This window comes from Myodes glareolus, chromosome X (genome assembly GCF_982192425.1).
Source record: "Myodes glareolus chromosome X, mMyoGla1.1, whole genome shotgun sequence".
Lineage (NCBI taxonomy): Eukaryota > Metazoa > Chordata > Mammalia > Rodentia > Cricetidae > Myodes > Myodes glareolus.
The window spans coordinates 103,792,518-103,819,793 of NC_142053.1; the positions used below are offsets into that span (position 1 = coordinate 103,792,518).

Here is a 27,276-nt window from a genome sequence, read left to right on the forward strand (position 1 = left end):
ATTCCACTCCTGTTACCTGTTATGCTTCTGTTTAGTCACATGATCAGTGCAATAGTTTTAGTAGTGAAAATGCTGCTATAAATAATTTTAAAACATGGTAGCTTAAATAAACTAGGTTTTTCTTCGTTATTAAATTATCGGAAAGTAAATGTCGTAGAACTGTCATTGATGTATTCTGTCCTTTGTACTAGGTTTTCAGCTATGGTATAGGCTTTCTGACTCAATCTTTTCCCCAAATAAGTTGAAAATCTGTTCTCTTGATATAATAAGATATTAATGTGAGAATATTTGTTACTACATTTAAATGAAGCATCAAATATATGGGCATTACCCAGAATTGCAGTTTCTTAGTAGTTTAGAAACAAAGCTGAAAAAAGATTACCTTTTTACTCTTAACTTTTTTCTTCAATGTCTTCATTTATGACTATTATCAATGTAGCTTCTTATAACAATTTATTTCCATAGTGTTCTTTTGTGGTCCAATCCATATATTTTTTATTAATTGATTTTTATTTAGTTTTTGCATCCTAATCAAAATTTAATCTTTCCTCCCCTCTTTCTAGCTTCTTCACACATGGTTTCTCCCCCCTCCTGACCCCATCCATTTTTCCTCTGTTGTTTCTTTTCAGATATAGGAGGGCCTCTCATGGATATCAGTCAGTCATGGTATATCCCGCTGCAGTGAGTGCAAGTACCTCCTCTTTCATTAAGACTGGATGAGGCAGTCCCATTGTAGGATTATAGGTTTAAGGGTTTGTGGCTGTTTTGATGTGTCAGTCCTTCCCCCAACCAGTTTTGTCTGATTACAGGAGATGGCTGTTTCAGGGTCCATATCACCAATTGCTAGGAGCTTTAGCTAGAGGGTTGCCTTCATGGATAGCTGGGAGTTTCCATTGTTCTAGGTTGCCAGCTCATCCTGGAGATGTACCCAAATTCCATTGTCTTTCCCAGTGCTCTATCCCTCCATTGGCCACTCACCTTAGCCCTCCTGTTCCCATCCCCTTTCTACCTATAAACCCCTCCTTTTTACATTGAGATTCATATACCCTGTCTCCTTGAACCCTCCTTGTTACTTATCTTCTCTGGGTCTGTGGGTCATAACTTGGTTCTCCTTTACTTTACTGCTTATATCCACTTATGTGTGAGTACATACCATGTTTGTCTTTCTTAGTCTTGGTTACCTCACTCAGGATGTATTTTTCTAGTTTTCTCCATCTGCCTGCAAATTTCAAGATGTTGTTTTTCTCACTACTGAGTAGTACTCTATTGTGTAAATGTACCACTTTTACTTTATTCATTCTTCGCTTGAACAGCATCTAGGTTGTTTCCAGTTTCTGGTTATTATGAACAAAGCTACTATGAACAGAGTTTTGTAAGTATCCAGTGGTATGGTTAAGTGTCCTTTGGATGTATGCCCAAGAGTGTTATAGTTCTTGAGATACATTGATTCACAATTTTCTAAGAAACTGCCATAGTGATTTCCAAAGTGACTGTACGAGTTTGCACTTCTAACCAGCAATGGAGGAGTGTTCTCCTTGAGCCACATCCTCTCCAGCATGAGCTGCCATTTGTACATTTAGCCATTCTGACAAGTGTAAGATAGAATCTCACTATTGTTTTGATGTTCATTTCCCTGATGGCTAAGGGTGTTGAATATTTCTTTTAGTGATTCTTGGGCCATTTTGAGATTCCTCTATTGAAAATTCTCTGTTTAGATATGTCAGCTATTTTTAATTGGATTATTTGGGGTTTCATGTCCAATTTCATGAGTTATATATTTATTTTGGAAATTAACCCTTTGTCTTATGTAGCATTGGTTAAGATGAAGATAATTTTCCATTCTCTAGACTGCCATTTTGTCCTATTGATAGTGTCCTTCACTTTGCAGAAATTTTTCAGTTTCATGAGGTCCCATTTGTTAATTGTTGATCTTAGTGTCTGTGTGATTAGTGTTTCGTTCATGTAGTTGTCTCCTGAATAACTCCTGAACAAGGCTATTCCATACTTTCTCTTCTAACAAATTTAATGTAGCTGGATTTATGTTGAGGTCTTTGATCCACTTAGATTTGAGTTTTGTTCAAGGTGATAGATACAGATCTGTTTGCAGTCTTCTACATGCTGACATCCAGTTAGACGAGCACCATTTGTTGAAGAGGCTTTCTTTTTTATATTATATAATTTTGGTTTTCTTGTCAAAAATCAAGTCTCCATAGATATGTGGATCTGTCTTCAATTCCATTGATCATTGATCAACTTGCCTGTTTTTATGCAAATATCATGTAGTTTTTATTACTATAGCTCTATATTAAAACTTGAATTGGAGGTGGTGATACCTCTGGAAGTTTGTTCAGGGCTGTTTTAGCCATCTTAGGACTTTTGTTTTTCCAGATGTAGTTGAGTGTTGTTCTTTCTAGGTCTGTAAATAGTTGTGATGGAATTTTGTTGGGGATTTCTCCAAATCTGTAGATTGATGTTTGTTAACATGGCTATTTTTACTATGTTAAATCTAGTGATCCATAAGCATGGGAGATCATTCCATCGTCTCATATCTTCTCCAATTTCTTTCATCAAAGACTTGAAGTTTTTGTCATACAGGTCTTTTACTTGCTTGGTTAGAGTTAAATGAAGATATTTTTGGCTATTGTGAATGATGTTTTTCCCCTCTGATATCTTCTTAGCGCATTTCCTGTATGTATATAGGAGGTTACTGGTTTTTTTTTCTTCAATTAATTTTGTATCCAATCACTTCACTGAAGGTGTGTATCAGATGTAGGAGTTCCCTGGTAGAGTTTTTGGGTTATCTTATGTATACTATCAGATCAAATGCAAATAGCTTAACTTCAACTTCCTTCCAATTTGTATTCCCTTGATCTCCTTTAGTTGTCTTATTGCTCTACCTAGAACTTCTAGTACTATATTGAATAGATATGGAGAGATTATATAACCTTGTCTTGTCCCTGATTTTAGTAGAATTGCTTTGAGTTTCTCTCCATTTAATTTGATGTTGGTTGCAGACTTGATATATTTGCTTTTAATATGTTTAGGTATGCCCCTTGTATTGCTGATATCTCTAAGACTTTTGCCATGAAGGGTGTTGAAGTTTTTCAAAGGCATTTTCAGCATCCAATGATGCTGAATTTTTCTTTCAGTTTGTTTATATGGTGGATTACATTGACAGATTTTCTTATGTTGAACCAGCCCTGCATCTCTGGGATAAATCCTACTTGGTCATGGTGGATGATCTTTTTTGTTTGTTTTTGGACTCTGTATTTTATTGGTTGTTTTTTCCACCAGTGTTCTTGAGGGAAATTGGTCTTTAATTCTCTTTCTTTGTTGAATCTGTGTGGTTTATGTGATTTTGGCCTCATAAAATGAATTTTTCAGTCTTCCTTCTGTTTCTTTTTCATGGAATAATTTGTGGAGTGCTGGTGCTAGCTTTTCTTCAAATATCTGGTAACATTTTGCACTTAGATCTGGCCCTAGTCTTTTTTGTGTGTTATTTGGATAGTTTTAATATTGCTTCTATTACCTTGGCAGTTATAGGTCTATTTAAATTGTTTATCTAATCTTGATTTCATTTTGTTAAGTGGTATTTATGGGGAAAATAGTCCATGCATTTTAGATATTCAAATTTTGTTTATTCCAGACTTTTGAACTATGTTTAGTCCATATTTACTGATTTTTTTTCTTATAAGATAAAACCTGACAGTTTCTGAGTTAGAGTGAATAAGCAAATTTTAAATAATGGTAATGATGTCAGTTAACTTATGGACTTTTAGGTGCCAAGGATTATATCTCTGAGTTAGTTGGCATACTTAGCAAGGTATTCTGCCTTTTATACTTCACATTTCATTCCATCAATTCGTACTTTCATGATTTTTATGTTAAACATCAAATACTATCATGTTTCTCCAAATGTGTCTGATTTGTGTGAAGTCTTTTTTTTTTTTTTGATACAGGGTTTCTTTGTAGCTTTGGCCCCTTTCCTGGAACTATCCCTTGTAGACCAGGCTGTATTCGAACTCACAGAGATCCACCTCCCTCTGCCTCCCAAATGCTGGGACTAAAGGTGTGTGCAACCCTGACCAGTTTTTTGTGAGGTATTATGTTTCCTATATGCTTTTATTACTCATATCAATAATATAGCTATGTATATTAAAACATTTAAAGAACTGTCACTCTGTGCCACAGGGAAAATGGGTAAATATTTCAGCAGTGGAAGTTTGTAAACAGCACTTCTGTAAAAAAAAAAAAAACTGTGTATATTTTGAGTCTTTCTGTATTAAAGTATACCTCTCTGATCCATGTGTGTCCATTATTAAATCTGTCATCCTAGTAAAGGTTCGCTTGTAAATCTTATTCCCTTTCCAAAGTAGCTGTGATAGTTGACAGATGATTTCTAAGCTTAACAGATTAACAGACCCAATGATTTATGTCATTAGCTGTAGTTGTGTAATTCATCATTTGTTTTTCCTCAGAAAGGACTAGGAATCCATTTCCAAGACTTTCAGTTGCATTTTAAAGTATATGGGATTTGAAACTAAGGAGTTATAGATCTATTACATGCTGTATTTCTAGCATAGAAATTAATGAGAAATGCTAAAATAATGCCTTTCAATATTTATGAGAATAGTTGTTATTCTCATCACATAGGTCAGATAAAACTCCAAAATTCTACATTAGATTTATTTGGTAAAAATTCTTTGTAGTTTCCTCTATGAAAAGGAAAGGACGGTATGAGACCTTTCACATTTTTAAACTGTAAATACTTGAGATATAGCATAAATATATAATACATGAAGATATGAGTGCATTTTCTGTAGTTACACGTGTGAATATGAAAGTTTCTTAAGTTGGTTTATCCCAGGATCAGGCTCTGAGATAAGTATCAAACATTTTGTTTCAGAAGTGGTCTCTCTGTGGGCTGTGTGCTTCTTTGTCAGGGAAACGTTCCTTTTAGTGATAATTTGCATTTGTCCACAATAAACTTTCAGAATGGGGAGGTGAATACTGGGTATATGTGAACAATGCAACCATATCGCTAGAACATATGTCACTCAGGTTGTGTTTTTCACATCCATGAAGTTAGAGAACTAGCTATGATATTATCAGGATGTGCTTATGAACTGAGGTAGAAGTATGTGTATAATGTGAAGAGTTGAGCAGACTCTTTTATTTAGAATGCTTTATAATATCTGTCACTCTATAACTGAATAATGTTATCTGGCTAAATATATAATGAAATAAAACTCATTCTTGCTGTCATCTAGAATCTATACCAAAAACTACTGAAGGGTAGCTCTTAGCACATCTTTGATATATTTTTCTTCTTCTCAGATGCAGTGCACTTTTAGTGAACGAATTTGTGAGATTCCTTATCAAAATTCACATCATGAGATAAAAGTACATTGAATTTCCTTTGTAACTTTATTTCCTTTAATACACATATGCCTGGCATGTTGACACGCACCTATATTCCCAGTTCAGGAGGAAAAGACAGGGAAATCAGAGGTACAGGCCAGCCTTGGCTTCATAGCCGGTTAGAGGTTAGCTTGAGATACATGATATCCCGCCACCAACCAACCAACAAAAATACCCAGTAAATTTAATATTAAACTGTATTTTGAGTGGGATAATGGTTGATATTGACTGTCAAATTTACAGTATCTAAAGAAAAATCTCTGGCCATATCTGTGAAAGAATCTAGATTGGGCAATTATGCTAACATGCCCAATCTAAATACAGGCAATACCATACATTACATAGCCTAGGGTCTAGATAAGGATGAAAAGAAAGCAATTGGAGTACCCACTGTTAGGGTCCAAGAGAAGTCACTATAAAAGAGCACCAGTCTCATATACAATTAGCAAGAACACTTTATTAATCCAACATGTTGGGGTGGCACATGGCAATAGCCCAAGATGCTCACAGGCCCCCGTTAAACCAAGATATGGGATTTCCAGGGAGGGGAGATTAGTCTGGGGGCTGATTGGTAGATTTAAACAAGCAGTTTATGGCTTACTATAGGATTGGTTGGCTACTCAATGGTAGGGACTTGTCAGTTGAGCTTGAACAAGGTGGTGGAGCACCCTCTGATTGGTTGCCCCTGAGTTTTTTGCCTTTCTCCAAAACTGCTTGCTCAGCTCCAGTCAGTTCCAGTAAACTGAAACTATGGCTTGATCCCTGGCAGGGGCTATTAGAAACCTATCATGGCTCTGGTATGCCTTCCTGACCCACTCACTTACTTTCATCCATATTTGCTTCCTGACTTTGGTTGCAGTGTGATCAGTTATCTCACATTTTGGGATACAGTGACTCCCATCCCAAAAACTGTGACCTAATATAAAGCCCTTCTTCCTTAACGTACTCTTTTTAGATATTTTGTTATAGCATCAAAAGTAACTAATACAGATGGGTAAAACAAAGAATAATTACTAATACAGTTAGGTAATAGTGATATTTAAAATTTTAAGTTTTGTAAACTGTAAGAAAAATGAAAGCATGCCCAATTCATGTCAATTAATGAATTGGCATTCTAACAGGTCTGTTGTCAAGTATAGTTTTTTTTTTTAATTAAGAAATGTCTTGTTACAAGTTGCATAGTAAGGGACTCCATAGTGTAAATGGTATTCAGGCAAAAAGTTGAAGATTAGAAGTGACCACGAGTGGGACATCCTTCATCTATTCTCCTATTCCAGAGAAGGTACATTAACCACAAAATCCTAGTGTCTTCCCTTACTTATCTAGTTGAGATAATTAACTTTTCATATGTGAGTTTATTTTCCATCTGACTGTAATAATTATTTCTTTTGAAATTCCAGGTTATGATTCTATCTCGAGTGACACCACATTCCTACAGTTCTGCTCCACCCATACGTGTGGCGAACACTTCAAAAATCAACCCCTGTTTTGCATCCAGCAACATATATTCTAATGCTGAAAGGATTCTACTTAGTTGGTTGAATACAAATTATGAGAGTCATAGACACGTTATATGGAAAAACAATAAATGCGGTATGATATTTTTCTTTAAACAGTTATAATTTGCAATGCAAAAATGAATATAAAAGGACTTATTTTGCTTGATTTAAGATGGCTATCATTTCACAATCTTCAAGGTGAGATATGAAGAAATGCTTTTTACATGTGATCAAAACGGACTCTCTGAATGTGACTGACAATGGGGGCTGACTGAGGAGCCAATGATAATGGCACTGGTATTTGATTCTATTGCATGTACTGGCTTTTTGGGATCCTAGTCTGTTTGGATGCACTCCTTTTTAGGCATGGATGGAAGTGGGAGTGCCTTGGACTTCCCACAGGGCAGGGTACTCTGACTTCTTAGGACTAGAGGGGGAAGTGGAGGGGAAGTGGGAGGAGTGGGAGGGAAATGGGAGGAGGGGAGGAGGTGGAAATTTTGAATGGTATTATTTATAAAGCAATTAAAAAAGGAAAAAGAAGAAATGCTTTTTAATATATCTGGGAGAAGAAATGATGAAATATAAATAGAAATGCTCTCGAAATTTGGATATTAAAAACACCCCTAGTGTTGTTGCTAGCATTTTCAGCTGTGTAAAGTATTAAACTCAGTTTCTACTTTATTTCTGGGTTTCATGTTGTATATCACTCTGTGAAAATAATCTTTAATGAATTCTTTAGTGAATAGATTATGGTAAGGTATATACAGAAATATTTAAGTCTTCCCCCAGTAAACAGCTACATTGAATTCTCTATCAAGAGCCTGAAATTCCTTTTGCAAAGATCTAGTTGCCAACAGAGCTATACAATTTTCCTTTTGTCCTCAGCATTAACTGGTTTTGTTTGGAAATGTTTGGAAATACATTTTTAGTTTTAAATCAACTCCTTTTCCCAGAAAATATGCAAATTCTCTGTGATTAGAGTAGACTTTGCTAATACTAAATTCGTAAAGTTTATCTAAGTCCTAGAACTAAGTGGAAGATTGTAGAGTTTGGTTTTTATTAAGGTTTTCAATTGTATTTTCTTAAAATAAAGTTATTACTATCTAGTATTCCCTCCAAAGCAGGTTTAAATTCACCTGTTTCTCTTCTGTTTTTTATTTGTACTTGAATAGAATTTTTTCAATATAACATGTATCTGTTTATCTGGCTCACCCTGTAGATTATGGGTTTCCTTAAAGGTACAATTTCTTTTTAAAATTAATCATTTATTTTTTGAGGTTATTCTAAACTTATATCATTTCCTCTTTTCTTTTTTCACACCAAACCCTCCCATCTGCCTCTCCCTACTTTCAAAATCATGCCCTCTTTTTTTATATTTTATTATTTCTTACTTTGTACATAAGTGTTAGTGAGCACACACATGCATTTCTCAATGTGTTAAGTATAACATGCTGAGTCCATATAATGTTACTGCTATGTATGCTTTCAAGGTAAAATTGAAATACCAATTGGATAACCAATTGGATAACCAACAGGTATGCTTTTCCCTGAGAAGTTAATTTTTAAATCTCAACATTCCTTGGATGACTTTAGTTCCTCCTGGGCTTCCCCCATCCACTTTGGCATTTCTGTTGTCCTTGTTCAGCTCATATTTTGATAATCATGTTGGTGAGAATTTTATGAGTGTAGGTTCTGATATTACTAGGTGACACAATCTTACTGGAAATCACTGTTACTCTGGCCCTTACAATCTTTTTGCCCCTCTTCTGCAATATTGCCTGAATCTTAGGTTCAGGAGTTGTTTTGTTTAATGTATCTTTTGGGACTGGACTCTACATCTCTGCAATTTGATATTGTGATTTTCTGTAATGGTCTCAGTCTATTATAAACTAAAGTTTCCTTGTGGAGGGGTGATTGCTACATTTATCTGTGGATGTAAGAAAAATTTCCCTCTTTCTGTGTGGGTATTAAGTCCTGTTGAATTCTCTTGTTTACTGTGAATGCATGTGAGATATTTCTGCTCTCCTCATATTATCTCGGCATGCTGGTTGCTGTGGATCAAAGGCATTATCACTCTGTAGGACTGTTTACTCCCCATTTGGAAGCTTTTCCCCATTTTCCCATTTTTCCAGTCAAATCATTTGTACCCTGATATTTTTCTTGTATTGTTCCCCAAATCCCTCTATATCAGCAATGGCCTCTTTTGTTTTTCTGGTTTCTGCATTTATTCCAGAATATCTACTTATGTCTAAAGATTTTGAGCTACGAGCCTGTAATGAGAGAGAAAATGTAATATTTGCTTTTCTGTGTCTAGGTTATTTCACTCTACATGATGTTTTCTAGTTCGATTCATTTATTTTCAAAGGTCATGATTCCATTTTTATTTACAATTGAATAGTATTTCGTAGTATGTAATCATGTAATCATGCCAAGTAAAAGCATTCCAGATGGCAAAATAAGAGCATACATTTTCAAATTATTTTAGACTTGTTATTTTATGTATGCGTGTTTGCCTGCCTGCATGCATGTATGTACACCATGTGCATACCTAGTGCCCATGAAGATCAGAAGGGGCCAGTGTGTCTCTTGGGACTGTAGTTAAAGAGAGTTTTGTGCCACAATGTGGATATTGCTATTCTAATTCTTCTCCTCTGGAAGAACAACAAATTCTCTTAACCAGTGACCTATCACCAGCTTCAAAAGCATGTAATTTTTTGGTTCTACATTAGTTACATGCCTAGAATAGATAAATTATTAGCAAAAGTTGCAGATTTATTTATTTTTAGTATGACAAGATGGAAGAAATATGACATAGAATCTCATAGATACGGGATTTCTTTAGCCATTGATAAAGACAAAGATTGATTCATAGTCCAGTAGTATAGTTTAATGATAAAATGTATTTATAAATAACTAGGAAAGATGATAGTGAATGTTCTCAATAGAAAGCAATGATAAATGTTTGAAGTATTGAATATGCTGGTTATCCTTATTTGATTATCATACATTATATTCATATTCTGAAATATCATATCATAGCACATAAATTTGTACAATTTTTCTGTTAATTAAAATAAAATGTTTTTTAATTTAGGTAACAGTGAAGATTACACATGTAAATATGTTGAATTATACTTATTAAATAATGAAATGTTTGAATTTTTGTTACATGAGTTATTCTCACTAAAACTGCTAAACATATCTTGAAATGATTTAAAATAGAATTAATTTACCAGTTCTAATGTTCAGTAAAATAAATGCATTAATCTTTCTGTGGCATTAAATGATTCAATTTTAATTTTAACAGCCATGTCTCTTTTTCATAATACTATTCTGTACCAACATTTTTCTTGAATTTTAAGGTCCTATTTGAATTAATATATTATAAAACTAAAAGAAAATAGAAACTCAAATGCCAGTTTTAATTTAAACTTGTCTGACAGCATTTGAATCTTTTTATTTCTGTTTTTTGAAAGCTATATAAAGCTTTTGATTTCCTGAATATTTTGTTAAGCTATTTTTCTATTACAATAAATGCTGGATAGTGCCTAACATCTGTTTTCAATAACCTTCCTTCTGATGCCTGTGTTGCTTTTTCAACTTGGCTTTCATTGTGTATAAAATCTTAGAATATAGAAGAAAGAATAGCCAATATAAAACGGAAATCATATAAGTAGAAGGAATTTTCAATATACCTTAGTCGGATCTAAATCATAGTGACATTTTTGCAGCAACCTTTGACATAAAAGACAATGCACAGTTGTGAAATGAGTGATGAGGAAGGAGTTTTATTTTTACCTCTTCTCAACATTGTCCTAAAAAGCACTTCATCCCTTCGTATTGAAAGTCATACTTGATGGGGGTTGGCGAGATGGCTCAGCAGTTAAGAGCACTGACTGCTCTTCCAGAGGTCCTGAGTTCAATTCCCAGCAACTCATGGTGGAGCATAGCCATCTGTAATGAGATCTGATGCCCCCTTCTGGTGTACAGGTGTATGTGGAAGGAATGTTGCATACCTAATAAATAATAAATAAATTTTTAAAAAAAGAAAATTATACTTGAGTAGCACTACACCATGCCTGCTGGCATTTAGTTTTATATCAAAACAATTGCTAAGTTTTAATGGTTTGGAAAAAACAAACAAACAAAAACATCAGTAGCAGTGTTTTCTGCAGGCATATGTAGAGAGCCAGGAAAAATAAGTGTCCTACACTTGCATCAATAAAGCCTAGACAAATGCTCTAATTTCAGGGTAAATCCAAGTAGAAACAGGTGCTTTCTGGAAGAAATGATAAGATAACCAGGATATATTTTTGAAATGAAAATTAAAACCAGTAGAAAGTGGGGGTGCTTAGCTATTTAACAAAAGTCAGCTATACACAAGCAAGAAAGCATGAAAGGCCTAGAACCACAGTTGAATGTTTGATAGGAAAAATTCAGAAATAACTTTAGATATAGGCAATAGGAAAGATGCCCATAAAGCAAGATCCCATCTATGATAGATCCATTTTGCAAAATCCCAAATTCCTTTAAAGGGAGAGAACCTGGATAGGGAATTGTTGTGAATGAATTCTCTGTTCAACTGCAAATATATAGGTATATATTAATTCTGCATCACCACGGAAGGCGTACAGAGACCTATGGCATTGTGGTCTAGTAGGAGAGCAGGCTATATCTTCAGTTGGCACAAAAATAAGCCCTATGTTCTTTGTTGTTCTGCCTTTATCTAAATGAGATAAAGTTGAAAGGGTCATTTAGTTTTGCTCCATGCTTTCCAAGAGCAACTTAGATTGGGCAACGTGTGACAGGGTTAGAGTGCTTTTAAGCAGACCTTGAGATGTCACTGTATGAAACTGTTAAGATGGAACCTGGATTACAACAGATACATTTTGGTGATGCTAGGATCATAGGATGACTGCCAAGGAGAGGAACAGAAGCAATATGAACTGCAGGTGGCAGAAGTGTAGTGGTGGAGACTCCCAAAGCATGCTGGATAGCAGTGGATTCTTTTTTTAATTTTTTTTAAATTTTTTTTTTATTTTTCCATTCAAATATATATACTTCCTTCCCTCCTCCCAATCCCCTCCCGCTCCCCCACACCCCCTTTTCCCTCTCCCACTCTGCTTGAGAGAGGGCAGGGAATCCTGCCCTGTGGGAAGTCCAAGGCCCTCCCCCCTACATCCAGGCCTAGGGAGCTGTGCATCCATATAGACTAGGGTCCCCAAAAGCCAGTACATGCAGTAGAAACAAGTCAAAGTGCCTTTATCAATGGCTTCTCAGTCAGCCCCCATTGTCACCCACAATCAGAGTCCAGTTTGATCACATGGTCATTCAGACCCTGTCCAGCTGAATTTGGTGAACTCCCATTAGAAAAGGCACACTGCCTCAGTTGGTGGGCCAACTCCTCTCAGTCCTGACTTCCTTGCTCGTCTTCTCCCTCCTTCTGCCCTTCAACTGGTCCTTGGGAGCTCAGTCCTTTGCTCTGATGAGGGTCTCTGTCTCTATCTCCATGCGTCGCTGGACGAACATTGTATGGTGATATTCGAGATAATCATCAGTGTGATAATGTGGAAAGGACAGTTCAGGCACCCTCTCCACTGCTGTCCAAGTACCTAGCTGGGGACATCCCTGTGGACACCTGGGATCCCCTCTAGAGCCAAGTCTCTTGCCAACCCTAAAATGGATCACTTTATGTAGGTATCTTCTTCCCTGCCCTTCCTCCTTCTCCACCCTCCCACTCCCCCAAGCTCTTGCGAGTTCTTCCCTTATCCCTTTCCTCTCCGCCTCTCCCTTTCCCCCAGCCTCACCCCCACCCCTGTCCCAATCCCCATTTTCACAACTTTTGCCAGGCAATCTTGTTTGCTTCCAATTTCCAGGAGGATCTATATATGTTTTTCTTTGGGCTCACCTTGTTATTTGGCTTCTCTGGGCTTGTGAACTATACTTAATGATCTTGGTTTATCGCTAGAATCCAGAAATGAGTGAGTACATATCATATTCATCTTTTTTGGGTCTGGGTTATCTCACTTGGTAAAGTGTTTTCTAATCCCATCCATTTTCATGCAAAATTCAAGATGTCATTGTTTTTTAACGCTGAGTAGTACTCTAATGCATATATATTCCAGACTTTCTTTATCCATTCTTCCATTGAGGGGCATCTAGGTTGTTTCCAGGTTTTGGCTATTACAAATAATCGGCAAGCTCCAGATGTCCTACACAAAGCTGCCGAATTTGATGTTGATTTGCACGGTTTTTGTTTTGATTTGTTGTAATCATTCCTTGCTTTGCCCCCTTTCCCTTTAGAATGAGAAAGTTTATTCTATGCCATTGTGCATTAGGAGTATCTTTTTTTGTGTCTCTGTTATAGAAGCTCATATTTAAGAGAAAACCAAGTCTTCAATTTTCAAGCGTAATCCAAGTTTGGTTTGTGCAATGAACAAGAACATGTCCTGAACACAGGCTTTGTCATATGTTTTTCAGAGGAAATGGGAATGAAAGAAGGAATTGAAGGATATCTGATACTTAGCATATTCTCTTTTGATTTCAAGTGACAGGATATAAAAAACTCTGAAGAATATGTGCCTTGTTGGGAATTTTAAAAATTAGGATATTGTGTTCAACAATAGCAATGAATTCTGTCTAATCTTTTTACCACCTAGTTTTGGATAGCTTTTCAGATATACACCTGGTACCCAGATACTTTCCCTCCTTGTTCCAGTTTCACTATAGTAACCACTTTGTAATTGAGAGTTCTTTCTTCACTCTTCTAACTCATATTTTTTTTTGTAGTCCAGTTTTGATTTTTTCAAGCCATAGATCTCCATCTTCTAAGTATCCCATAGGGTAAAGAATTTCTTCAACCAAAAACCTTTCCTAATACCATATATTTCAAAGGAATAACATATCTTTTAAGTCTTGGTGCTCATACATGTTGTCCATCACTGACCAAACATTTGAACAAAGTAATCAAAAATTTTATATATATATATATACATACATACATATGTATATATACACACACATAATAAGGTGTGGTGGCAGAAGTCTGAAATCCCAGCACTTTGAAAGTAGAAACAATAGACTCCAACTTCAAAGTTATCATCCTCTATATAAATACCTGGGATATTTTTTTGGTATATAAATACCAAGGATACCCTGTGGTACATTAGTCTCCTTCAAAAAAAAATAAAAGAAGGAAGGAAGGATACCATATTTATGTTGTATTAGTACACAAAATGATGTTTTTCAGAGTGGCTTCTGAAGAACTAAGAGACATTTGTAGTTGTTTTTTGTTTTTTTTTAATTGTTGTTTGTTTTTTGAGACAGGGCTTCTCTGTGTAGCTTTGGAGCATGTCCTGGAACTAGCACTTGTAGACCAGGCTGGCCTCAATCTCGCCGAGATCTCCCTTCCTCTGTCTCCTGAGTGCTGGTATTAAAGGTGTGCACCACCACTGCCTGGCCCTTGTAGTTGGTTTTAAGCCATATGGATATTTTTCATAATACCTTAGCTTTATTTCTTTTGCTCTGATAAAATAATTTGGCTAAAAGCAAATTAGAGGCAAAGAAATTTTATTTCAGGTTATAATACTGGGTATCAGTACATCTTTATGGGCAAGTAAGGCAGGAATTTCAAACAGATACTCACATTGCATCTGTATTGAAGAGCTAAGGTTAATGAGTGCATACTTACAGTGCCCACTTTCCCCACTCAAGCACATTCCAGCACGCTGCCAAAAGAATGCTTTCTGCCATAGTTGGTCAGGTGTCTCTACTTCAGCTAATGTAAGTAAGACAGTTCTGTATGCACAGACATTCCTATATCCAATCCACTGTAGACACTTTTTTATTGAGACTATTCCCAGGTGACTCTAGTTGTATCACGTTGCCAAAGGTAGCCTCATACTGAATATTTATGAATTTCATATTTTTCAAAATAAAGACATAATTTTCTTTGTTCTTCAAAATGCTTTAAGACATATCACAACAGAGTTAAAATATTTTTTCCTTTTTTTTCAAAATAGAAAGTGTTCCTTCTGAGAGATGGATAGTGAATTTTGACACAGATCTTCTTGATGGCCTTGTTTTTGCTACACAGCTGGCTGCATATTGCCCATTTTTGGTAAGGGTTATTTCAATGTTCAATGGTAGATTCCTTTCTGAGGAAAACTATTCATTAAGAGTTGAAGTTTATTTCCTGTAAACTGTTTTCTTAAATGCCTTATTCTGACTGAAATACATGAATGGTACTACCTAGTATGTCTTTTTGTCTAATATTAAGTGTTGAGTGCAATATTCTGTTTTAGATACTAAGATCCAAATGATTCTTTGTTGCACTACAAAGAAAAGTTACATTCATCTGTTTTTATTCCATTAATTAAAGCTCTGTTGCCTTAACTTCCAGATTGAGTCTCATTTTGTAAGTATGTACACACGACCAAGACGTCCTGAACAGTATTTGCACAATTGCTTAATTATTATAAATAGTCTCCGTGAAATTGGCTTTGATTTGAACATTCAGGTGAGTACCTTTGTATATCAGATACTTTTCAGAGTTTATGAATTTCTTTGCTTCATTTACTCATTTATAATATACCTTTGATAGTTGTTTGCATATCAAAGTCATTTTATACCAGATCCCGATATTTACATTCATTTTTATTGGAAGAGATATAAGGAGAAACTGTAAATATTAAGTCGGGGGATTATTTTCCAATGGTTGTATTTTTACTAAAAATCATAATATAAGAAAATTAGTCGGGTGGTGGTGGCTCATGCCTTTAAACCCAGCACTTGGGAGGAAAAGGCAGGTGTATTTCTGTGAGCTCAAAACCAGCCTGATCTACTAGAGCTAGTTCCAGGACAGGCTCCAAAGCTACAGAAAAACCCAGTCTTGAAAACAAAAAAGTAAAAAATAAAAAGAATGTTAACTATACAATTTTTTTACTTCCCACCAATTGCTAAACCTCCTCCATGAATACCTCCAGATAGAACATTTTGAAGGTATCGAGATGGTTTAATGATTACTCATATTTTCCAAGGTGGTAACATTTCATAATGGCAAAAATGCATACGAAGATGTTTATAGAAGATGAACAGTTGATTGCCACAGAAAATATAGAAATTAGAATTAGATTTCAAGAGAGAAAATATTCCTATAAGGAATCCAGGAAAAATTATGTGGAATACCTGGTACTTAAACTAGTTCTTGAAATGAGTTTGGGATTCACAAGAAATGTCTGCCTTTGGAGAATTCAGTTTAATGTCTGCTGTAATTTGTTTCTCTTTAACATTTCATCACATAGTTTACTCAGGATGCTAATTTCATTACATAGTTGTTTGGAAATTCAATGTCTGCTAGATAAAAAAAGTATAGAAATGACAACAAATTGATAAATCAGGTGATGTGTTTTTTCCAGCTAGTTTCAGTGAATAACTTTGTACATGCATGCATTTATTAAGTTAAAGGCAGGTTTCAAAATGTCACTGCCAAGTTAGCAAACCAGAAATAAATCAGTTGTTGATGATTGTGATTTGAGTAGGAATGACCCGCATAGACTCATGTGTTTGAATGCTTGACCCATACGCAGTGACACTATTAAGTGATGTGGTCTTGTTGGAGTAGGTGTGGCCTTGTTGCTGGAATTATGTCACTGTGGAGGCGGCTTTGAGGGCCTATATGATGTGTGTATGTGTGTGTGTGTGTGTGTGTGTGTGTGTGTGTGTGTGTACTGATGCTACATCCAGTGTTACAGACAGTTCACTTCCTGATGCCTGAGCATCACGATGTAGAACTTTTATAGCACCATACCTGCCTGCATACCACCTATCATGAAGATAATGACCTAAACTTCTGAACTGTAAACTCATCCCAATTAAATGTTTCCTTTATAAGAGTTGTTTTGGTCATGATGTTTCTTCACAGCAATAGAAGCTCTAAGTAAGACAGTGTTTATGTTATCTCACATTTTGCTCCTATTAAATTAAGCCCTATGATTTGTTGTTAGTATTTGTATTTCTTTATTATTCTTTTTTTATAACTGAAAAATCTATTGCATAAGTTGATGTTCTTAAGTTATATACTCTGGTGGAGTCTTAAATTAAGTCCTGGGATGGTTTGTTATTAATGTTTATATTTCTTCATTATATTTTTGATTTTTTATAGCTGAAAAATCCATTGGATAAGTTGCTGTTCTCAAATTAAGTCATACAGTCTGATGAAGTCTTATTACCGTGTGTGTGTGTGTGTGTGTGTGTGTGTGTGTGTGTGTCTTATGTTAATATGTGACTTATGTAATGCAAATTAATAAATAAATATGATTTGTATTTGAATCAAAGTTGCTGTAATTGTTCACTGTTAAGTAGGATGCTTGTCAGAAGATAAATCTTATAAAACGTATGCAGGTTGTAAGTAATTCAGCGATTAATTATAGCACTAAGAATGAATGATTATGCTAACTTTGACACTAAGTTTTTTCTTGATTTTGTTGTATAGGATATGTTAGACTTATCTCAGAAAATTGATGAGCATAAGGTTATTTAAAACAAGAAAATTCAGCATTTTAATTAGGATAAAATCAAGCAAAGAAATTCTAGAATCAAATATTGAGTATTTCAGCAAAGTTGTTCATGTTCATTGTTCTTCAGCAGTTGTCAGTGTGCTGACATTGTTTTACTACTGCACACTAAGAATCACCATTTTTGCTAGTATTCTCACTCAGGCTGATCTTCATTGTACCACCTCTTATTTTGCTTCTCTTTTTACAAAAAATAATGTGTATTTTCGACTGGATCTAAGATTTATTTTTCATTGCATACTATGAATCAAAATTATATCACAGTTTTAGGATAAACTGTTGCTAGATGTAAGAAATAGAACATATATATATATATATATATATATATATATATATATATATATATGCTGTGAAGAGACACCATGACCATAACAACTCCTATAAACAAAAGCATTTAATTGGGGCTTGCTTACAGTTTCAGAGGTTTAGTCCATTACCATTGAGACAGGACATGGGGACATGCAAGCAGATATGGTGCTGGAGAAGAAACAGAGATTTCTACATCTTGGTCTTCAGGCAGCAGGACTGTGTCCACAGTCCACACTGGGTGTAGCTTGAGCATATGAGACCTCAAAGCTCACTCCCACAGTGGCACACTTCTTCCAATAAGACCAAACCTACTCCAATAAGGTTATTCCTCCTAATAGTGACACTCCCTATGGGCCAAGCATTCAACACAATCTTGATTCTACAGACCCATTCCTATTCAAACTACCAACATTGACCAAAGCACAATTTGTGCAGAAATTGGGAAATATTATGTACATGAATAACTACTGGTAAGAAACAACATTAGGCTTTGTGGGGCTACAGGGTAACTCACTGGAGACTTCTGTAACTGGTTGTTGTCTAATATGAAAGCTTTTTATAACCCAAACGTCGGTACATATTAAATTAATCATAAACAAAGACAGCATTGCATCTAGTTGCTGATCATGAACCTTAGTTTGATGAAGTCCACTTGAGGTACGCAAGAGCATAGCAATATGTAGAAGAAGCTGAGTTTTTTTTTCCATTATCATTAAATGCTGAAGAAGCTGAGTTTTTTCTGTGGTATTTTTTTCTGTCATATCTTTAAGAAAAATTCTGTTAATGAGTCAGCCAATTTCTCTTCACTGTAATGACATAACTAAGATAATTATAATGATGAAGTGTTTATTTAGACTCATGGCTAAATACGTTACAGTCTAAAATCAAATGCCCCCTTTTCTAGAAAGGGCAGAATGTCATGACGGACACACAAAATAAAGCAAACCCTTCTCCTCTTCCCTGGGAGTCATAAGAAGAAGAGAATAAGATACTATAATCTCTTTAAAGCATGACCCCTTCCCATTTTCCCATGATTTTCCACAAATCTTTATTTTTTAAAGTTTTACCTCTTTCCAGTAGCACCATGCAGCCAACTGAACCTGTAATACAATGGCTTTTATGTTTCCATTGACATTGCTATTATTCTGGTCTTGTCTATGCAGCCCTTTACTCTTTTTCAAAAGACTTCTAGTGTTCTGACTACAGTAACATTTTTTTCCTTCTTTTCATCTATGTTTCCCATGCCTTAGATATAAGATCTATGATGTAGATGTATTTTTGGGGGGTGATATTATCACAATTCCATTTTGTATTTTTTTAAAATAACATCTTATTACATATATTTCCCCCTTCATTTAAAATTTTCATTTACTAAATTGCTGGATTCCCATTTTATTACATATTTGTCAAAAGTAATTTTTTAAATAATTTCTACATTTCTATCTTCATTTTTTTCTTTAAAAAATTTATTTATTTATTTATTAAAAATTTCCACCTCCTCCCCACCTCTCTTTTCCCTCCCCCTCCTCACCTCTCCCTCCCCCTCTAGTTCTAAGAGCACTCAGGTTTCCATGCCCTGTGGGAAGTCCAAGGTCTTCCCCCCCCCACCAAGTCTATAAAAGTAAGCATCTAAACAAACCAACCAGGCTCCCACAAAGTCAGTCCATGCAGTACAATCAAAACCCAGTGCCATTGTCCTTGGCTTCTCAGCCAGCCTTCATTGCCAGCCTCATTCAGAGTGTCCAGTTTGATCACATGCTCCATCACGCCCAGTCCAGCTGGCCTAGGTGAGCTCTCAATAGATCTGTCCCTTTTTCTCAGTGGGTGGACGCACCCCTTGTGGTCTTAACTTCATTGCTCATGTTTTCCGTCCTTCTGTTCCTCATTTGGACATTGGGAGGTAAGTCCAGTGCTGCAATGTGGGTCTCTGCCTCTATCTCCATCCATCGCCAGATGAAGGTTCTATGGTGATTATGCAATATATTCATCAGTGTGGCTATGGGACAAGGTCAGTTCAGGCACCCTCTCATCTGCTGCCCAAGGAACAATCTGGGAACCTCTCCTTGGACCTGGGAACCCCTCTAGAATCAAGTCTCTTTCAAACCCTAAAATGGTTCCCTTAATTAAGATATTTACTTCCCTGCTCCCATATCCACCCTTCCTCCATCCCTCCATCCCATTCCCCCAAGCTTTCCCCAATTCTCCCCTTCTCCTCTCTCTCTACCCATCTCCCCTTACATCCACCCCTTCTATCCCCCCTCCCCGTGCACCCAAGTTTTGCCTGGCAATCTTGTCTACTTCCAATATCCAGGAGGATAACTACATGAGTTTCTTTAGGTTCACCTTCTTATTTAGCTTCTCGAGGATCAAGTATTATAGGCTCAAAGACCTTTAATTATGGCTAGAATCCACTTATGAGTGAGTACATACCATATTCCTCTTTTTGGGTCTGGGTTACATCACTCACTAAAGCGTTTTCTATTTCCATCCATTTGCATGCAAAATTCAAGATGTCCTTGTTTTTTACCGCTGAGTAAAACTCTAATGTGTATATGTTCCACACCTTCTTTAACCATTCTTTTATTGAGGGCCACCTAGGTAGTTTCCAGGTTCTGACTATTACAAATAGTGCTGCTATGGACACAGTAGAACAAATGCTTTTGTAGTATGATAGGGCATCTCTTGAGTATATTCCCAAGAGTGGAATTGCTGGGTCCTGAGGGAGGTTGACTCCCAGTTTCCTGAGAAACCGCCACACTGATTTCCACAGTGGCTGCACAAGCTTGCATTCCCACCAACAATGGATGAGTGTTCCCCTCACTCCACATCCTCTCCAGCATAGGTTATCATTGGTATTTTTGATTTTAGCTGTTCTGACAGGTGTAAGATGGTATCTCAAAGTTGTTTTGATTTGCATTTCGTTGTTAAAACTGAACTACGTTTTTGAAGACATTAGTTTCTGCCAGAGCTGGGTGTGATTGTGAAGCTCTGCTAGTGTTCTTGTTTTCTCTAACAAACATGTCACTACTCTTCCTAGTTACCTCTATTAATGTCAAATTACAAGCTCCTCTAATATGCGTGCCAAGATGAAACCTTTGTAAAACTGATCTTTTTAGAGTTTAAAAATGAATGTAAGAATTAAATTCTCTCATTTTCACCTTATATTATCAACTTCAAACTTTTTTCTGCATTCCTTCTTTATTGCTATCACTTTTGAAATTGCATTAAAAATGCGACACTTTGAGATGCTTGTGTATTTCCAAGTTTTCTCTGTTATCCTCTTGGAATAATTATAATTATGACTCAAATTTAAGTTGCCCCCAATTCCATATTACAATATGACAGCAGTTTTATGAAGTTTTATAGTTTCACCAAGCAAAGAATGTCATAAACCAAGGCAAGTCTCAAATACATTGGTAGGTACATTAGATTGGCTGATACAATGATATGGTGGAAGCTTTTCTGGAGGACTAGGATGCTTTCTAAACTTTTTATTGGTCAGAGCAAGTGGTCTGCTATGTTAACAGATTCCAAAAGTTTTCTATTAGTCACAGGATGTTAGTTCTTATACATAGATCGTCAAGGAATCTGGAGGGCAACTTAGTCTAAAGTAATTGACCTCTGAACTTTCAATATTCCAGTCTCTCTACAGAATTGGCATTCTAATTAGTCTCTGCGGATGTATCTTCCTTTCTGGAATTTTCATTCACACCATACACTTTCATTCCTATGTTAGCAAGTACTTGTAATTGATTTTTTAAAAGCCCCCCCTCTTTTCTTCTAAAGATAGAAAAGAATATGAGGAAATTGGACTGCCAGATAGCAATTTTCCTCTGAAAATGACTGTCCAATTTCAGTCAATTCATAATATGTTAGATCTTGACTCACACTACTTGCACTGCCAGTGTGGGTGCAGTCATTTCCATTTGTTAGCATGAGTTTGTGCTGAGTCACAGCAGATCTACATCTCAATTTCCGCATAAGTACAGAGAGGGCCATGTTTCCTCTGACTGAGATACTAAACAAGACTCTTTACCTCTTACCAAGCCCAATATTACTGTGCTATGAATAGTCTTTTGTACTACTCTATCTTTTCTCTAACACAAATAGATGAAATTCTTCTTTATTCTCTTCCTGATTCCAGTTTTTCACTTTCACGTATGTTGTAACTGTTTGTCTTTATTATAGTTCTGTGATTTTGTAATGTTATTTCAGATCGATTCAGATAGCCATAACAAATTATCCTGTTTATTAGTGCAGTTACATTTTCTAAATTTGTTGCATTTGTTTCTTGTGGATAAAGTAATTCTCCAACTGCTCTTACCTAGTCTGCTTGAATTTGTTGCTTCTTGTCCTATTATCCCTTGTTCATTTATCCAGCCCATTCCCCGGATATACAGAACCCTATTTTATTTTCCTTCTTTATACCTTCACTATGTGGTAACTTTTTGTCTTTCTGATAGAATATATCTCCCTCATACTACACAAAACACTCTTAAAACATTTCATGTGTCATTGTCTCCCACGGGCCTCCTTCAAAGTCCCTTGTTATGCTTAGTAATATATGTACTTGTCACATTTCTTTCACTGCCTTATTTTGTATTTTAAGTCAAAGCTGTCAGTTTATCCACATGAGTCATCATTTCTAAAATAGAATGTTCTTCTGAGCTTTGAATCTCTTTTATATGCAGCCTTTGAAGCTATGAAGTCAACATTCTAATTACGTCTAACTAACCTTTTAATATGTCTGATACTTCCCAACAAGAATACTCTTCTGCCTTTATAGCTATACTTTCTTTACATTGCTGATAAAAAACGCTTTTGAAAGTTTTAAAGTAATTCAGTGACTATCATACTTCATTTACCCTTTTTTGTCTGTACATTCTGTAATGTATGACTTTCTCCTGTAAATCTAGGCAATTGACATCTGTGATCCAAACCCAGTGATGATGTTAATGCTCTGTGTCTACATGTATGAAAGGTTACCTACATATCTCCCAAGGAAGGTGGTAGCATTCTCTTGCACTCTGTATGATGTTGTGCTGGGACAGGTAAGAGGATCTTTGGAACCAACCCTACTTATCCACCTACAGTTCTAAATATATAAAGGCCTTTAAATGATTATTAGAAGTTAAAACAGAAGTTCTATTCATGTAGAAGTTAGAGAATCATAGAATGTTGAAAAGTGCAAAAAAAAGACTGTCCTTTGGTAAAACACATATTGCAGTCATTTTCTGTGATTATTTGCATAAAACTGAAGTTTGCTTTTAAACAAAGTTGAAAAGAACATTTTGTCAGCAAATTGGTCAAAAAACATTTGTGTCATATATCTATTGTGAAATACTGACACTGTTTGTCACTATTAAAATGTCAGGACTAGCTGTGGAAGTTCCACAACTGTAAATCAGAAACACTTCATAATGAATCTTCTGTGGCCTTCAATGTCTTCTTCCAAAACCAGAATGTTACTCAATTCTCTGAAACTTAAATGCATATGATATACTAATATGTGAAATATGCACACATGTACATACAAATATATATACATGTGGTACATACACAGAAGTACATTCAAATATTAAAAAACTCAACAAAAATTTTCTCGTTAAGTTATAAATGATATCTGTATGTTGTTAAACAATATGGGTATTTAAATCCTTAAGGAATACTAAAGTCAGAAATCATTAGCTTTAATACACTTATTCTGATAGTTTCCAAAATTTTTTTAAACTAAGGTTAATATTCTCATTCTCCAAATCCTTATCACATTATTTATGATTTACTGGGGCTGTACATGCTATTGTTTTCACAATTCAAATACCTGGACTACTTATTCAAAGTTCAATTTTACCACTCTAATTTGGCCAATAATACCCTCTATCAAATTCCCCTCTTTTCATAGTTTTCTAGAATGATATTAAGGAAACATATTCATTGTACTTGATTAAAATTATAAGGCAGAGTTACACAGGAGTTGTTTAAAATGATAACCTCGACTTTTTATAGGATTGCCATTTTAGGTAATTCAGACTAACTCTGAATATAGAAAGGAAAAACAAGAATTTCTAAGCAAGGTGATAAAAGATGATCAATAAATGAAGAATTACTAAGTGGAAACAGCAGGACTAAATGAAGATTTTGGCTAACCATGTTACTAGGATTCATGCAGGGAAGATGATAAAACATTTGCTGAGGAAGATTAAAGGAAAAGGAGTGGGATCTTTTATAAATGATGATCAGATTCCAAAGGTAGAAGGTTATGAATAAAGTGAGTTATCAAGAATCTTCCTAAAATTTTGTTCTTGAAAACATGCTCAAAAATATGAGGCTGAGATAAAAGTGTACTCAAAAGGGCTGAACTAGAATTCAATCTGGGACAAAATCCCTATCCTTCTTGTTTTTGTTTGCATAGAATTTACATATTGATACTTGTTTAAGGTATCCAAAGATTAACGATGCTGCTTCTCGAAAAAATTTCCAAAGTGATAAAATAGACACCAGAGGAGAAATGTGTAGGCTAGCAATGAAATAAATAGCAAGGCCAACAGATCAACTTGTGAATACTTATTTCCCAGAGTCCTGTTCTGCTTGTTTATTTTCTAATACATATTTATTACTTTGACAAATTACACGTGCGTTTAATATATTCTGATTAATCTTTGCTATCATTGGATTGGAACTATTCCCTGGAGCCTGGTGGAGTCACCAGTGGGTACACCACTAAAGACAATGATTCCCTTTTTCATGAATTTATTAATAGCAAATAATTTAGTAGTGAGGGGTAGGGCCTCTTGAGCCTCTTCATTCTTGTTGCAAACTCAGTGCCTACATCTGCAGCTGCTGCCAGTTATGATCACAGAGATTGTATCTTGCCAAGAATATGGCATTTCACAGTTCTCCATGTCCCCAAGTTCTTACATTCTTTCCTTTCCGCTCTTCTTCAAGGTTTCCTGAGACTTGTTTAGGGCTGTATGCTCATCCATCACTTATTCTCAGCACCATGTGCTGTCGTGCATCCCCGAATCCAGTCTTTTCTGGCACAAGTCAGTAAAAATGTTGATGCCTTTTCTTCTCCTGCAACCTCCACAGCAATTCAAGCTATTATAGTTAGCCAATAGGCAGAAAACAGGTTCCCCTGCTACCAGTGCACTGTCAGTGAGCTCTCACTAGCTCAGGTCAGCTGTTTCTGTGGGTATCACCATCATGGTCTTGACCCCTATGCTCATATTATCACTCCTCCCTCTCCTCTTGCCCTGGTCTCTGGTAACTTGGCCCAGTGTTTCACTGTAGATCTTTGTATCAGCTGTCATCAGTTGCTGGGTCCTCTCCACTGTTGCTTAGATTCTTAGCTGGGGTCATCCTTGTGGGTTTCTGGTAATTTCCATAGTGCCATGTTTCTTGCTAGTCTTTTAATGGCCCCCTTAGCCAAGATATCTCTTTCCTTTCTCTCCCTCTCTGTTCTTCCCCTTCTTGACCATCCCATTCTCTCATGTTCTCCTCCTGTTTTCCCTTCACCCCTCCCCTCCCTTTCCACCCTCCTTTCTTCCCCCCATACTCCCATTTTTTTTCAGGATATCTTGTCAGTTTCCCCTTCCTGTGGGTTCCATGTATATCTCTCTTGGGGTTATCCTTGAATGTAGGGGGCAGTTGTGAGGCTTGAGCCTTCTGTGAGGTTACTGGCAGTGAGACCAGGATTTAACCCTAGTGCTTGAACTGGCAACTTGGAGCTCATTGTCTTTGGAGGGAGCCCTTGTTCTGCCTAGATATAGGGTAAGGGTCTTGTCTTGAAGTGTCAGACTTTGTTGACTCCCCATGGTAGTGGATGGGGAGCTGGGGTGGAGGGAAGGGTGGAGTGGTTGGAGAAGGGAGTGCGAACAGAGATAGCTATGTAAAATGATAAAATATTGTATTTAAAAAATCTTAAAAAACAGAAAAGAAGATAGGGAGAAAACATTCTTTTTCGTCAAGTGAGTATAGAAACTATGTTCTGTCTTAATTGGGGGAGCCATTATGGGGTTGGCAAGAACTGGCTCTAGAGAAATTCCCAGGAATCTACAAGGATTGCCCCAGCTAAGACCCTAGGAAATAGTGGAGAGGGTGCCCAAACTGGCACAACAGCAACAGATGGAAATGGAGGCAGAGTCCCACATCAGAGCACTGGATTGAGCTCCCAAGGTCCAGTTGAAGAGTAGAAGAAATGAGCCTATGAGCAAAGTGGTCTAGGCCAATGAGGGGTTCATCCACTGAAGCAGTTTAGCTTAGCTAGTTGGAACTCACCAATTCCAGCTGGACTGAAAAGGAACAAGCAGAGGACCAAACTAGTCCCTCTGAATATGGTTGACAGTTGTATGTCTAGGGCAGACTAAGGGGCAACTGGAAGTAGGACCAGGATTTATCCCTACTGCATGTATTGGCTTTTTGGGATCCTATTCTCTTTCGATGCATACCTTCCTAAGCTTATATGTAGTAGGGTGGGCCTTTGACTTTCCGCAAAGCAAAGTGCCTTACCCTCTCTTTGGATTAGGGGGGATGGGGTAGGAGGGTGTGTGGAAAGAATGGGAGGAGGAGAGGGAGTGGGAATTTGGATTGGTAATTTTTTTTAAAAAAAGCTAATAATAATAATAATAATAATAAAACTATGTTCTGCCCTAGAAGACATTCAAATTGATGACAAAAGACAAACAAAAGAAAACTGTCCTCTTCAATCTCAGGCCAACCAAAGAAGACTTAATTAAGTCTATTTTAATATATGTTGTCTACATTTATAGTAAGCTGAAGGTGGTCCAGTGTAGATCAAATGGAAGCGGCTTCAATGTTTGCAATACGAGATTGCTAACTGCATTTTCTACATCAAAGTCACCTGGCAGATGAGCCCTCTCTTTTGATTTTGTTAGTTTCAAGCTAGAAATGAATAGCTAATTGTAGTCCCTGCCATGAGTTTTCTCTTTAGCTTTGTAGCTAGTTTAAAGCTCTCATCACTGGTTCATCTTTAACCTGGAAGTTACAAGCCCCAAGCTGTTCTTCTGTTCTCTTTTCACTACACTGTGACAAAGAATTTGAGGGTTGCCAGCTGGAAGGTTAGCATTGAAAGCTTCATGCTGTTTCTTTCATTGTTTTCTGAGATTCTGTCTTTTCTTCCATGTCTTCAACTCCTTATCCCATCTTTCTGTATTATTTTCCTGAAATTCCATCATATTTACATACACTTTAACTGCCTTCCTCCTCCTCCTCTTCTTCCACTTCTTCTATTTTAATATTCTCCATGTGTCTAGTTCAGGTAATACCTAGTTAAACTCCTTTCAAACATGGGCACAACCATTTCTATCCTGGATATATCCTCAAAATTAAACTCCTGGAGGAACATTCTTCACTGATCTGAAAGACTCTCCTTTTGTGGAAAGTAAACTATGCTAATTTTGCTAAAAATCTCCTGAAAATTTTACTTCCAAATAAAAGTTAAATCCAAGTTGCTA

At 36.2% G+C, this 27,276-nt stretch overlaps 1 protein-coding gene across 1 annotated transcript in view; it reads left to right on the forward strand.

The window, feature by feature from the left end:
• Cfap47 (cilia and flagella associated protein 47) overlaps nucleotides 1-27,276 on the forward strand; it is a 274,541-nt gene that overhangs the window by 113,807 nt on the left and 133,458 nt on the right. Inside the window, exons 33-36 of the mRNA XM_048427634.3 lie at nucleotides 6,822-7,014; nucleotides 14,942-15,039; nucleotides 15,322-15,438; nucleotides 22,720-22,854. Coding sequence (XP_048283591.3) covers nucleotides 6,822-7,014; nucleotides 14,942-15,039; nucleotides 15,322-15,438; nucleotides 22,720-22,854 — 543 coding nt within the window. The remainder of the gene's footprint in view (nucleotides 1-6,821; nucleotides 7,015-14,941; nucleotides 15,040-15,321; nucleotides 15,439-22,719; nucleotides 22,855-27,276) is intronic.